The sequence below is a fragment of the Parasteatoda tepidariorum genome, chromosome 11 (genome assembly GCF_982258835.1).
Source record: "Parasteatoda tepidariorum strain Cologne lab strain chromosome 11, Ptep-v5.0, whole genome shotgun sequence".
NCBI lineage: Eukaryota > Metazoa > Arthropoda > Arachnida > Araneae > Theridiidae > Parasteatoda > Parasteatoda tepidariorum.
This window is the reverse complement of record NC_141765.1, coordinates 39,899,803-39,915,818: the sequence shown is the minus strand read 5'-3', so window position 1 is coordinate 39,915,818 and position 16,016 is coordinate 39,899,803. Positions and strand designations below refer to the sequence as shown.

Genomic DNA, 16,016 nt, shown 5'->3' with positions numbered 1-16,016 from the left:
TCTCGATACAGAAATGTTCCCTTTTGTAAAATATTACTTTGTATTTTTTTATTTATTTATTTTATTTTAAATAACAGTTCTAAGATTGATTTTTAACAGCATAACTTGAGGTCAAGTTAACTATGAGCTATCAATTCTAATGAAGGCTTATCCAGAAAAATTCTGACCTAGTTTAGGTTACTAGCACCCACCTGAGAGATTAATAATTATCAAATTGATTTAATCAAAGTTACCATGAGAAGTATGATAAGTTTTACCTTAAAGTTCATGGAAATAGTGATTATAGTAGTACAGTAGGGAACCGATTATCCGGAACGATCGGGACCATCGATATTCCGGATAACTGATTTTTCCGGTTTTCTGAATCGCTACAAAAAGCCGTTTTTTTATTGTTTTTTTTTTGTTAAACCCAACTAAAAAAAAATTGGAAATAATCTTAAAAAGAAGAAAAAACGATGAAGTAATACACTAATGACATCTTTCAAAAAAGAGCAAAAAATCCTAAAATCTTATGAGGAAAAAAAAAATTTTTTTTTTTTGAATGGCGGGAAAATTTTTCGAATTTTTTTCCGGTTTTTTGGTTTTCCGGTTTTCTGATTTCCGGATAGCGGGTTCTGTACTGTAATATATTAGCTCCAGCTATTAATTTCAAGGATTGATCTAATAACTCCCGAATACCCATTTAATGTATTTCAAAGTAACCTCTACCTGCCATAATGTACTTGTATACATTATAGCATTTTATATTTTTAAAACTTAAATTATAATTTTAAATCTCCAAAACTGAATCTTATTACTATGATCTTTTAAAATTGCACAGAGAGCCAGAATTTCTGTTCAGCGGATGAGGGACTCCACCAAAATTTGGAGTGGCATGGGATATTTCTTATTTTAAACATTTTGGTTTTGATTTATTTGTGTACTTGTATCATCTATATTTGATTACAGTGATTCTGGTTACGTGCTGTAGCTTGACAAATACACCAAAAATATAGACGGGACACGGAAGAAAAAAATTATAACCCATCCTCCGGATTGCATAAATTTATTAATTATTTTAATATTAATAATTTTTCTTTTATTTCCATTATAATATATTAATATTTTTATAAATTTAAAAATAAATTTATTAATTAGATTATCTTTATACATAAAAATCTGGTAAAAATAATGCTTGGTTTTTAAATTCTCATTGGACTGATAAATAACAAGGTATAATCCAGTTTTCTAAGATGAAGATACAGTTTCTTTGGTTGTCATCAGTATTAAATTTATAAAAATTAATTTTTCTGTAAAATTAATTTCCCTATAATTAAAGTCCCTGTTAGAAAATTCTTTGTTCCTAAGCTAAAGGTATTATTGTATAACTTTAAACTTGTAATATTTATTTATTGTCATTTTTTTAATGTTTTCTGCTAGTAAAATGTTTTTGATTTTGATAATTAACCTACATTCAAAAAGTAAAATTAAATATGATGTATCTTATTATAATATGATTCCATGATATTACTTTATTGTGCAACATTTTATGATAAACATCTTAACTTACTATTACAATTATTAAACAATTTGTAACTTTTATTTACTTTTAGATACAGATTTATCAGGCATCTGCATCCAATGTTTGAAGATTTTTTTTCTTACCTAGTTCAGCAATAGCTGATAATAGTTTGATTAGAATTATAATGTAGCTCTCAAAGTGATGTTAATAAAATTTTGGGAGAATGATGTAGGCAAAATTATATTGGATGTGATGATAATTATGAATATTTTCTATTTGCGCAAATGGTAATTAAGAGTAAGGATGTGTTGAATGATTTATTGGTGTCTTGTTTTTCTACATAAAAATTTCTGTGGAAATTTAATTTTTAAATGGGGGTTTTAGGATTGAGTTTTCTGTGAAATTTTTTTTTCTTCTGAAGAATGACTGCTTCGGTGGGCATAATCGGTTTTTGTAAAGTGAATTTTGAGTCAGAATTTTCTTTTAATTTGATTTTGTATGTTGTTTGTGGTTTTTCGAAGTGAATGATCTTAGCAATAATTAGAAGGTGAGGATCTTGAACTTTTAGGTGAGTTTTATTTTCTAGGGGATTTTATATATATATATATATATATATATATATATATATATATATATATATATATTTATTTATGTTGAATGGTAACAGAACTGTTGACTTGGATTTTATATTGATTTGTAGTATTTTTATTTATTGAATGTTAAAGAAAGTGTTTGAAATGTTAGATTTACCAAATATTTGAGCTGATGTATAATAGAATAATAGCCTAGGGATAATGGTTCAATATTGATCTGCAGTATTTTTCATTTTTGAACTGTAATTTTTTGTTTAAAAATGTCTGTGAAATAGATTACATTTTTATTTCATAGTTACTGAGGTCTTTTTTAAGGTTAAGTGCCATGGCCAGGTATACCCTACACCAGAGGTGGGGAACCTTTTTACCATTAGAGGCCACATTTAAATTAGGCAGCAATAAGAGAGGCCGCATAAGCTGATTGACCTAAGAAAGTGACTTTTGTGAAATTATTATAGTTTTTCTATAGATTTAACAATTTATTGCATTATATAGAAAAAATAAAATATAATACTACAAAATTTTAAATATAATATACATATAAAATAATATAAAAATATTATAAAAAAATACAATAAAAAATATTTTTTTATTCACTAAGTTAGTGACTTATTTGGCTTTGTTTTTTGTTTGACAGTAATTGTATATTTGGATCAAGCTTCGTAACACACAGCTTTAATTGATCCTCTAAATGTGCATCTGTAATTTGCGTTCTTAAATTTGTTTTTATTTTTGACATGAGAGAAAATGTTGTCTCTCAACAGTAGGTACTTCCGAAGTAGGAAAGTAAACGGCGAGCATGTTCTCAAAGGCATGGATATTCAACAGCATTTCTCCAGATTTCTATGGGATCCTTTTTAGCGTTAAAAAGGGATTTGATGATACTATCTTCCCCTAAATCAATTAACTCCATTTGTAGTTCTGCAGGAATCTCGGATATATCTATTAAATGTGGTTCAAATGCCAGTTTCATAGCAGGAGTGTGCTCGTCAAAATCAGAAAATCTTTTAGTATACTCTTCTATTAAACAATCCAAGACACCTACATATTCATCGAATATTTTATTTTCACAGTTCTGCTCATTTAACATTTTAGCTAGCTTCGGGAAGTGTTGTGCAGATATTTTCGATCGACAAAGCAATGTTTTGAAAAATGATAATTTTTTTCTAAACGCTTGGATCTTTTACCACATTTCATAAATATACCTCGTTTCACCTTGCAGGCAAATATTTAAATTGTTTTGTTTTGTCATCATATCAGACAAAAATGCAAGGTTTCTGAGAAATACTTCATCTGATAGATCACATTGTTTTCCTTGTTCTTGATAAAAGTTTAAAATTTGTCGTCGTAAAGACAAAACTTTTATCAAAACCTGACCTGTCGATAGCCAGCGAACCTTGCAGTAGTATGGTAGGTCAACACTATACGTTTCCTCATCTAAAGAGAGCATCTGCCGAAATTCACGATGATGCATTGCATTTACGCAAATATAGTTGACAATGGCAATGGTTCTATCCAGAGTGTCTTGCAAAATGGTAGATTTTGCGCAAAGATTTTGCTGATTCAAAATGCAGTGAAATGATATCAATTTTTTCAAGTTTAAGTTTTCCTTTTTTAACAAAGCAACGAATCCTTCTTTTTTGCCTCTCATGGAAGGTGCGCCATCGGTGCAAACACTGACTAAATTACTGACATTCAATTGTAATTTATTACATACTTCTTTGAAGTTATCGAAAATATCGGCTCCGCGAGTTCTTCCAGTTAGTGTACCCAACGCAAGTAGTTCTTCGTAACAATGAAAATCTTTAGTTATAGCACGAATAAAATATAAAACTTGTGCCGAATCTGTTTTATCAGTGCTTTCATCTAAAGCAATTGAAAAATAAACATCTTCATTTTGTATAATTGTATGAAGTTGCTCTGTTACATTTTGCGCTAATTCGTGCTATTGGTCTGTTACAGTTCTTCTTGAAAGAGGTAATTGTTTGTATTTGTCGACATTTCTTGGATCTAACATACTCACTGCTTCAACAATACATTCTTTAATTATTTCAATGTCACTAAATGGTTTGCCCCTTTTTCCAAGTATGTGCTATTTTATACGTAACAGCAACTGCAGCGGAATTTTGATTTACAAAGGCACTAAAAGATGCCTGCTGATGATGCTTCTCATTTTTCACACACACTAATTTTTCACAAATTTTGTAAATAGTATTTTGTAATTTTAATTTATTTTCAAATAAATATTACATAGAACATTATTCGTTTCTTTTAGATATGTAAATTACATAAACATTGTGGAATTTTCAGTAAAGGAATCTTTGGAGGGATTTTTCGCGCAACTGTCATGGCGTTGATGTACAATAGTTGTTTTTTGAAACGAACTCTACCATTTTGTACTAGGTGGCAAAGGGCCGCACAAGAACCTCGCGGAGGCCGCAGGTTCCCCACCTATGCCCTACACTGTTTTTTTTATAAAATGCATGGTATGTGTTAAAAAATAACTGCAAGACAAGTGAACTTCAAATTTATTAGGGTAGCAATATTTGATTCCATTTTCAGCATATGACAAAAGGGGTGCCAATAAGAATGTGACAAAATTGGTTAGCAAGAAAAAAATTTGCCAAACATCGAGTGCAGTTGTCTGAAAAATCTGTTCCAATTTTATTATAAGGTTTGTGTAAAACTCTGTCTAGTCATAATATGCAATTAGTGATTACAAAATTATTTGACTTCAACTTTTCTCACTATTATTAAATGATTTGCTTGTCAAAAAATATTTGAATTTTTATAATGACCAAAAATTAAATAGGAATTCCAAAAACAAAATTATAGGTGGATTTATAATGGTGACTGAGCATGTTGATTAGGTTTAAATTTTATTCCAAAAGAATCAGGAGCTAAATCTGTAAAATCAAATCTCTTTTATTATAATTAAATTTGTTTTAATTCAATAGACTACTCAATACTGTGGATTGGAATATGTATCATTCATAAAACTAACTACAGTTGAGTCGAAAGAGACTATTCATTGAGCGACTTATGGGGCACTAAAATTCTATCTTGATATAGGGATGACTCATTGGATTGGTTATGTTTTTTATCAGGGGTCTGTCCAAACATTTTGTGAAAGGTTCGGTTTTCGTGAAATTGTGAAAAAATTACATTCTTTCAACCAGGTTCCTGCTTTTATGAATTTGTACAAATAAGGTCCGGTTATTGCAAAAAACTTTTTCAATGAGTTTTTAAATTGTAAAGACATACAAGATTATGCTCAACACTGTAAAATTATAATTAAAAAAATAAAATTTTCAAAAATAAACAGCAATTGCTGCTTCTAAATTAGAGATGCAACATACAAATATTTGATATTTAGCATATACTACTGAACACAGAATATTCATTTCGGACGAATAATGGAAGAATTGTCTGCCAAAGACAAAACTTAATTCATTTACATCCATCTTTCTTAATTAAATCCATCTTGGAAGGGTTTATTCAATTAACAAAACAATAATGAAAATAAACAAATTTGTGAAGAGTCCAATTAAAAGAAAAATCATTTTGTGGAGGGTCTGTTTTTAAGTTAGAATATTTTGTGAAGGGTCCCAAATTTCTTCTAAACAGACCCCTGTTTATATTCTTATTTTTTAGCATTAAAAATTAACTGTAAACATGTTAAGTCCATAATTTTCATAATTCTCTTTGTATTGTCTTAATGAAAGGTTAAATTTCATATTCTTAAACTTCATAAATTCTTTGTTTCTCCATACTTCTCTCAGTTATAATTTATTAAATTAATTCTTACTTTGTAAGGAGTACTTAATTAAGACTTATTAATCCTGCAGGATTAGTATATCTCAATTCTAAAATCCAGTAGTGGCAAAAACAGTGCAAGATTACATTCTCTACTCAGGATACATTCTTGGGTTAAACATTGTATGTAGGAGGTGAAAAGTAATAAAAAATAGGGAAATTAATATCAATAGCTCCTAAAAAAATTCAATTCATTGTATGAAGAAAAGTTAGCTCCTTATAAACTATGAAATCTGAAAGCAACCATCAAGTGTGGTATCTGTTGATTAGTATTTTCAATTTGGTTGTACTATACATTATTTAGATTTTAATAAAAATTGATCTCAGTTTTAAAACTAGTATATGGTTTTGAGAAGGGGGCAAAAAGCTAAATAGGTATCAGTTCAATCTCACATGTGCATGCTAAAAGATTGTACAATTTTAAGCCATTGGCCGCTGTACTTTTAATCCTTTCTATCCTTTATTAATATTTATGTTTAATTAATTAAATGCTGTGGATATTATTTTATTTTTTTACAATCTTTGTAAAGCTAACTAGCATTGCAACACTGACAACTGAATTAAAAATTAAATTATTTGGTAAGTTATACAATAAAAACATCATGCAAAAAATTGCAAGTGTTAAATTTTTTTATTTTATAATACTGTTCAATTAAAAGTATACAATCAAAACAGAAAACAATTCAAGAGCTTTTTACAAGAAAGTAGTTTTTAAGATGAAATTGATTGTGAAAATTTCTTATTTTGGAAAACTCTGGATCATGAAAACTTCAACCACATTGAGAACAACTTCAAATTAAACCATTTTCTATTAAACTAGTCCAAAAGTTATTCCGATTTGCCAGTAGTATGGTTTCCAGAAAGCAAAACAATCTGACTAACAGTCTTATGTCTAACTTTTTTTTTATTTCATCAATTTAATTTAGGTAAAACTGGTTTTATAAAGTATAGTTTATATAGTTGGTCACTATTTAGCCTTCTTTACAGGTAATAAATTATAAACATTTTACTTCTTATCTTATTTGTATTAAAGTCTTGCATTTGAAAGTTAAATTTAAATAAAATTTTGACTAAGTATTCAATGGTATTAAATAATTTTTGAAAATTTTATGATTCAAAATTAATATTGTTTACAGTGGTAATTTTTGAAGATTTTTTAAGGAGTCTTCATGTAACTGTATCATTTTTTTATTATTGTTTTGCTTATAAATGGAGAAAAACTCAAAAATATGTGAATGTTACATATCTGAATTTTTTCCTTTATTTTAAGAAAACCTACAAACTGAATCTTTTACACATGGTTGACTACCAATTTATCACATTAAAAAAAAAGTTCTTTATTTTATTTATTTATTTTTTGTACAAATAATGGGAAATTTTTACTTAAAATACTCATGTCCTGCCAAATTTTAAATGCTTTGATTTCAAATTTCTAATATTCTGTAATTTTTGTTTTATTCCTTTAATAATCTTCATGTAATTATGAAACATACAGCAAAAAATTCAATTTTTAAAAATATGACATCTTTGTGAATATACCTTTTTAACTGACCGTCAAATCCCTTTATGGATAAGTTTTTATCAAAAATTGTGAGTATTACATTTACAAAAAATACAGCATTTCTTGAGAAATTTGAAAAGAAAGGAAAAGTCATGAACCAAAAATTTTCAATGAATTCTGTTAAAATACTGTATCAAGGTCATATTTGTTGAAGGTTTTGAAGAATTACTCATATTGGCATTTTCTGGATAACATACCTATGAATCTACAAGGTATCCTAGTTTTACCATGCTCATACACACAATTGTTTGTAATAATTTTTTTAATATTTTTCTCCTAAACATTTACTTTTTGGTTTTCTTTGTCTCTTACTTGAAACAGTTTTGACAAATTTATTTAATTAAAATATCTTTATTTGATTATTTAAACTATTTTATCAATTTAATTGTAATTAATTCAATTTTTAGGATTCATCTGAACAAGTTTCACATCTTGAATGGGAAACCATTCGAATAAGAATGATAAAAGCAGGCACTATAGAAAAATTAGTTGAAAGTCTTACAACAGATTTAGGAGATCTTGAATCTACATACATGAATATTTTTTTATCAACTTATAGATCTTTTGCAGTTCCAAGTCAAGTATTAACTATCCTTATAAATAGGTAAACATATTTTAAAATAATATAATTTAAACTGTCTTTGTAAAAAAAACTTTTTTGTTAATTAACTCTGAAAATCATTATAGTAAACTTTGATCTATCTTGCTTTATATAGAAGATATTAAAAAGAGAAAAATCTAATGAATAATTTGCTTTACCTTGAAAAAATCTTTTGTGCTTAGTAATAAATAGCATTAATTATTCAATATTTTTTTTAATAAAAAATATTTATCTTAAATAGTGTCCATTTAACATAATGAATTGTACTCGTTGTTAAATATTTTTTTTTAAATATAGTTTCATTTCTTCTAGGTATGAGCAAATGCATTGTGAAAGCTCAAAAGTTTCTTTGGAACTTCGAGAAAATCATAAAAGGTTTTTCTATTTTTAAACTTTATTTTAATCAATTTTTTTATGAAGCTTATAATTGCTTTTTATTTTTTTATCTCTTTTCCTTTTTATTAAATAAAAGAGACAACTACAAAATGTGGTTTAAATAAAACATGTTATAAAATTTTATCTTTAATTTCTTCCCCTATATTAAATTCAATAGTATCATTCTGTTTGGATTGATTAAATTACAAAAGTTTATAGATTCAATCTTTGTCAGTCGTTTAAGATGACGGCCTCATGCATTCAACTTACCGCGGTAATGTCACGGTCTGCAGGGATCGGCCAGTTTCTTTTAATTTGCTGTTGGTCGTTCTCGCATGCATCATGACGTCATTCGTTATCTGTTTAAAGAGTATTTAAGCTTCTGTTGAAGCATTATTGTTTGTATCATTCTTTCTTTTTGTTGCTCATTTGTCCCTCTGTTTGTGAGTATGTCTACCAGTTTAATATGTTTTTAAAATAAATTCATTGCAGTATAAACTTTGTTTTCTTATTTGTTTTGTTGACATACAGATACAGTGATATTCTGCGACAATCTCGGATGTCAATATTTTTGTTATAGTTGTGCCCACTGTTACAATCAAATATAAATCCTCTATTATATTGAAATTATTTATAGCTGAACAGTGTCATGTAAGATAAATTATATTTCAATTAAGAAATATTGGTGTAGTTTATAATACAGTAGGGAACCGATTATCCGGAACCGTCGGGACCATCGCTATTCCGGATAACTGATTTTTCCGGTTTTCTGAATCGCTACAAAAAGCCGTTTTTTTTATTGTTAAACCCAACTAAAAAAAAAAAATTTGGAAATAATCTTAAAAATAAGAAAAAAACGATGAAGTAATACACTAATGATTATTTCCAAAATGATGGTAAGATAAACATCTTTAAAAAAAGAAAGAAAAATCGTGAAATCTTATGAGGAAAAAAATTTTTTTTAAAAAATGGCGAGAAAATTTATCGATTTTCTTTCCGGTTTTTTGGTTTTCCGGTTTTCTGATTTCCGGATAACGGGTTCTTTACTGTACATACAAATTTATTTGCAATTATAAACTAAAATTTCACCCAAAAGCATAATTGATAACAAGAGGATAAGATTAAATTAAAATGTATAACAAGAAAATTTTGCCTTTAAGATAGAGGTTGCATTTTTAGTTTATATGTTACAAAATGCTTTTATGTTTATTATTTGTTATATTTTAACTAAAATATATGGGATTGGTAATGTGGGCATGGTATTTTGTAATTGTAAATTTGAGGAGAGTGCATAAAAGCAATTTTAGTTAGAAACATAATTAAATTTAATTTCTTGATATTTTATTGCTTTTTCATTGTCTAAATTCCCCTATACATTGACTGGATAATACATTCAAACATTGTAATGCATCTGATTTTTCATTTGTGTATCCAATGAGTAATAGATTTATAAGAATTCACTTTTCTTGTGATTTGTCAAAAGGTTCCAATTGGTTTTAATTAGGATAAATTACACCAATTCAAATTAAATAATTTTCTGAAATTATATTAAAACAATATTATAATAGTTTAATTTCTCAATTGAAGATAAAATTACCAGTATATTAATTTTATATATATATTTTTTTTTTTTGCCTGATTGAACTTTCATAATCTTATACCCTTTCCATATTCTGTTTCAGAACTATTGAAAAAGTATTGTTGGTTTGGCTGGACATGTATTCTGAAGACTTCTTCGAACCTCCTCAATTTTTGACTTTACTCAAATTAAAGGAATTTACTAGAAGATTTGTACCTGGAAGTGTTCTAGATCTCAGAGCAAAACATAAACTTTTGAAGTATAAAAACTCTGGAAATGCTGGTAAACTGTTTTCATTTATATTTATATGTAAACATAATCTGGTTATACAGCATCAGAAATACCTGTTTCTTCTTAGTAGTTTGTTGTTGTTGTTCCTTATCCTCCAATTGTGTGACGGAGTCAGACAAGATCCAATAGTCATGGATCTCATAGTCATAGTAGTTTGTAGTTAATTTAATTTATCTATTTCTTATTGTCATTTTGAAACAAAAAATTTTCAAAACCTATTCAAAATATGTTCATATTATATTTCTTTGAAATGAATATAGCAATAAAGAAAAACGAAGGAAATAAAAATAAAAATGTGACCACCGACACCTACCTCTTCAGGGGGTACTGGCCTCGGAAGCCATAAAACAAAACATTTTCTATTGAGAGAGAGGCCAAATTAAATGCCAAAATTAACTCTCTCAGTACCCCAAAGGTTTTGTATAAGTCCAGGAAAAAATACATGAAATGCATAAAACCAATTCAGAAAAGAAATTCAAACAAAAACTTGAGAAAATAAAAACTCACATTAAACTTTTCAAACAGCGATTTCGCAAGCAAACTAAATGCAAAGGAAACACTTAAAACAAAAGAAAACAACGCCCTCTATAAAATGCACAGAATGAAAAAAAGAGAAGAAGAATATGTAACAAATTAATATAATGCTTAACTGGGGCTGCTCAGTTAAGACTTGAATTGTGCCCTGTTAAAAGAAATAAAAATCTAGTATTATTCAATCATTTTTTTAATCAAAAAATTTATATTACAAAAGTTAAAAGGAAAATCATTATTACTCAAGCTATCACAGCCTCCTGAAAACTTTCAACGTTATTGCAAATATTTTTAATCCTAACCAATTATGAAAAAACTAAATTTTTAAAAGTTTTATTTCACAGATTAGTATTAAAGTTGCTCAAAAAAATAACTTTAAATTTAAAAGCTTTTCTTTTATCAAAAACACCAATTTTAATTATTTTATCAACAATATCAATTTTAAAATCTAAATATTCAACATTTAAGCAATTCTCATTAGTTTTCTTCAAAACCAAATCTTTAGGATAAATACTATAAATAAAATTAAAATTATCGCAATTGAACAAAATCAAATCATCAATGTATCTAAAAGCTTTAAATTCATTTTACTCAAGAAATTTAGCTTCAAAAAAATGCAAAAAAATATTTAATAAGAACATATAATATTACATAGAACATATAATAGAACATATGACATTATAAGCAAATTATTAGAATTCCACAAGGTAATTCCTTTTCTAGTGCTTTTGTTAATATTTTTTTGCATTTAATTTAGCCTCTCTCTCAGTAGAAAAGGTTTTGTTTTTTGGCTTCCGAGGCCGGTACCCCTGAAGACGTTGGCTTCGGTGGTCATATTTTTATTTTTATTTCCTTCGTTTTCTTTATTGCTATATTTATTCTTTCTTTTGAAAATTCTGCTGCTTTTAAGCGTGTTTCTTTCAAAGATAGTTTTGTCAATTTAGAATTAAGTATTTTGTATTCTTTTGCTATTTCTTTGGAATGACTTATAATAATAATTGTTGTAAAACAAGGGAATGTATCAAATATTGCACAATCGCTCAGTTCCCTGCCAGATTTTCATTTCCTGACTGACTTGGCTAATGAATTGTAGTATCCAGCTATCAATTTTAATTACTCAGTGCCAAGGAACCTAGAACCAGATTATTTTGCTGGATATTCAGTGCTGGGTAACATTCATTTATGCTAAACGCAACCAAATTGTAAATTGTTGTAAACCTAAAACAATTCTTCAAAGCAAGTTTATTTTTTTGAAAACCCATGTAATCTACCAATCTGTAAATTGTTTATGCTAAAAATTATTGGTTTAGGCGTTATAGATTTCACCAGGGGTGCAGAAAATGTTTGATCGTGTAAATGTGATTCGGGGAAAATTTTTGTTTGAATTTAAAAAGAAAATGCAATGTGCATTCCTAACTTTTGTTAAATCTTATTGATAAATTAAAATGTATTATAGTATTTTGATGAATCATAAGAAAGATGAAAAGGTAAATCATAATTTAAATATTATAATATTCATTTTTGAAGTTTATTTTAATATATTTTTTGCATCCTTATGCCATATCAACTTACTGTCAATTTGTTCATTTATTACTCTGAATTCCTTAAATTTATGAGTAGGACTAGTTTGATATATTATTTCTATTTGTTATGATTTTATATTACTTTTAACACGTATGGTTAGTTTATTTAAGAATTGTGTAAAACTAAATAAATTCTTTTTTCAAAAATTATCAGAAAATTTCAATAATGTACAAACTTCACTTCCTAAAAATATTTTGAAAAAATTATTGTAACTTAAAAAAGAATGTTATAGCTTTTGGGGGAAATTTCAAGCCGAAAAAAAAACTTCTTGACTCAAAAACTTTTTTGCACTCCTGGATTTCACTACTGATTAATTGATAAAAAGAAATGATTATGTAATTAACACATTAAAAGAAAAAAAAACAGATAAATTATATCCCCAGCCTTAATTTATTGTGAATTAAAACCATAATTTATTTTAAAATGTTTAATCATATTTTGCACATATAAAAATAAATGGAAAATTATTAAATAATACTACTGCTGGTTAACTCCACGAAGGAAGAAAAAAAACATAATTTAAAGTTGCCTTGATTTTATTATATTAACTTAAACTAAGGAAAGTTTTAAAAAAACTTTCTGCCACTGTCAGTAAAAGTTGCTTTTACTATATTAGTTGCATACACTGTGTTTTTAAATCAATCTTGTTACTTGCATAGACCAAAAAATACTTTTAAACATTGGATTAATATATTAATTCTTTGAATTCCTTTAAGGTGGAACACAAACATAAAATTGTTAAAACTCTTTCTATTTTTACATAACTCAACCATAAGTGTAGAAATTAATTAATGCTTATATTGAACTGAAGTATATATGAATGTATTTAGCCATCAGTGACTTTAAGTTACATTTTCTTTAGAAATCCTATTTATTACTTACTGACTTCATAAGTTCAATTTTCAAACAATCAGGTTAGACTTCTCTTACCATTGTATTAACTGTAAAAGTTTCCATAATTTTCTTCTCAATGTAACACAAATATGGGTTATTTATACTGAAAAAGTTTCTAACGACGAAGTGTTTATACCAATGCTAAAAGCTGCTAGGTTTCAAGATTTTCAACCAGTACCCAAAACTGACTGGGTAATAAAATAAAAAAAAATTCTAAATACCTGCAACTGTCTAAGTGAAAGATTTAGTTTTCATTGAGTAGTCCGACCTGACTCAATTTTAAGATCCGCTACATTTCTAGTAAAAGCACATCAATAGATATGCTTTTACTGTGGCATTGGTAATTATTGGACTGTGGCAGGTCTTCAAGCTATTAGGGCCCTGCACCTGTCATTGTTTAAAGGGTTTTTATGAATAATTTTCAAAAAATTAATTTGAATTTTTTTTAAAATTTAATTACAAAAATAATGTCTATTTTTGTCTAATAAAAGTATGCTGTACTTCTTAAAAGTTTCATTATCACATTAATGGGAAAATAAAGTTTTTTTAATGCATCCCTTGATAGGCTGAGCGTTTTTGTGTTAATTTATTAAAATAAAATCAATAATTTAGACTTATTAAATTTTTTAATGCTTGTAACAATTCTTTTTAACACCCACATTTTTAATAAATTTATTTCATTTTCTCCATTCAATTTAAGAGACCATATAAACAGATCTATTCGACAAATTTTCATTCAGTGATTCTAAACTTATTTATAAGCAAATAACTTCAAATAAACTCTATATTGTATCATTTTTCGGAAAATTGATTATTCACCCTATAAAAAGCTATCAGTTATTTACTGCATTCTTCTTTTAAAAAAAAATTTTTTTTGTATTTATATTTTTCAATATTACTCTATTTATTTAGAAAACTGACCTATATGTAATTACACTTTACATAATTACTTTAACTAGTTAATTAGTTTGGAAAAATGAAACTTAAGTCATTTAGAAAATATTTTATCAATTTAGCCAATTTAAAGACACAAAAGCTCTATATCCAGAAAAATTTTTGTTTTTCATCAAAGTATTTAATAAAGGAATTTTTGATATCAGAAGTTTAGCAAAACTCTGCAAATTAAAATAGAAAGACAAAACTTTAAAATTAATGATATAGATAGTTGGATTAGATCTATAAAGCCAAAACCTGGTATTTTTGTCTAGACTGCTACTGCCATTTATCGTAAATCTTATGAAACAAATTACAGTTACCATATTGTTAAAAGATAACTGAAAGAGATTGTATTAACTTTGTTTTGAAAAATTTTATGAGAAAAATTTTGGTTTTCATCCTAAAAATTTTACTTTGTAGTTTCTAATTACATGAAGATTTATTTGTAATAAATTCAACACTTTAAGTTGTAATTTAATAATGTTTGAAGCAGATTAAATATGCTAAATCGTATTTTTTTTCTGTTTAATAGTGGTGTTAGAAAACTAGGACTCTGTCAGTCGGACAAAGTCAGGTTGTACAATAGGCTATAATTTACTGACTAAACAAAGACAAAAGGGAAGAAAGGGTGGGCACATGAAGCCTGTAGGATCAAGATTTTTTTTCATGATTTCTGCTCTTAAATTTGATCAAACTACTTAATTTACTTAGTTAAAAATATATTACTAAGTTAAAAATATATTAATTTCTTATGTTCCTTAATTTTTAAACCTCTGTATGTTTGTCAGTATCATCAGTATTAGTTTAATGTTGTAAATAAATATTTCTATAGGAAAAAAACGTTTTCTCTTTCTTTTTTTATTTATTTCAATATAAATCAATTTTGGAATTAAAAATATTTAGCATCATTCAAAATATTAGCTTCATTAAAAATATTTAGCATCATTTGGGATATTTTTTATTCACAAATTCCAGCAGTTAAAGTCTGATGCAATTCCCAAAGAATATGTTGGAATAACTTTTTCTTCACCAGCACCTCTTATTAATGAAATAAACTTTATACTGATTTAAAACCGAATCTGAAAATAAACATATTTTAAAAATGTTAACATTATTTGCAGGTTTTTTAAAATGCTAAGTGTTGGGATAACAAAATTATTATTTGATAATAAAGAATATTTGTTTCTTCTCTTTAATTTGCTAAAAGTACTGTTTACAAAATATCCTGATTCATTTTTTTTCAAATTTTTAATTTCATAAATAGTGGTTAATTTTTATAACGAATATATAATAATATTATATATAAAACAGTAATATATTTGTTAAATATTTTTCAATTTAATATTTTTGTTTATAGTACAGTTTTTTTTTAAAAATTAAAGTTATTTTTATGAGTGATAATTAAATGTGTTATTCTTTTTTCTTTCTGTTAGAAAACATCAATAACAATCCAGTTGTTTATACTAATGGTGTACATTCAGGTATTTCACCATTGCAACATTGGAGTATTTTGGACATATCTGACAGAGAATTTGCTTTGCAATTGACTTATACTGACAGTGTAAGGGTTTATTTTATTTGAGCAATTTATTATTAATTCATTTGTGAAAATTTCTTTGTTGATTCTAATCCTTTTTATAATGCTGTGTTTTGATTCATTTGATCTACTTTTTGATTTGTTTTTATGCTAATATTTCTCTTTTAAAAAGAGACTGCTTTGATCACGATTACTTCTCTTAATTTACTCTTTTACT

At 26.7% G+C, this 16,016-nt stretch overlaps 1 protein-coding gene across 1 annotated transcript in view; it reads left to right on the top strand.

Annotated features, from left to right (window-relative positions):
* The window catches only part of Rgl (Ral guanine nucleotide dissociation stimulator-like), a 62,109-nt gene that overhangs the window by 1,584 nt on the left and 44,509 nt on the right, over nt 1-16,016 (top strand). The window contains exons 3-6 of the mRNA XM_071187803.1: nt 7,879-8,075; nt 8,385-8,447; nt 10,130-10,308; nt 15,696-15,823. Coding sequence (XP_071043904.1) covers nt 7,879-8,075; nt 8,385-8,447; nt 10,130-10,308; nt 15,696-15,823 — 567 coding nt within the window. The remainder of the gene's footprint in view (nt 1-7,878; nt 8,076-8,384; nt 8,448-10,129; nt 10,309-15,695; nt 15,824-16,016) is intronic.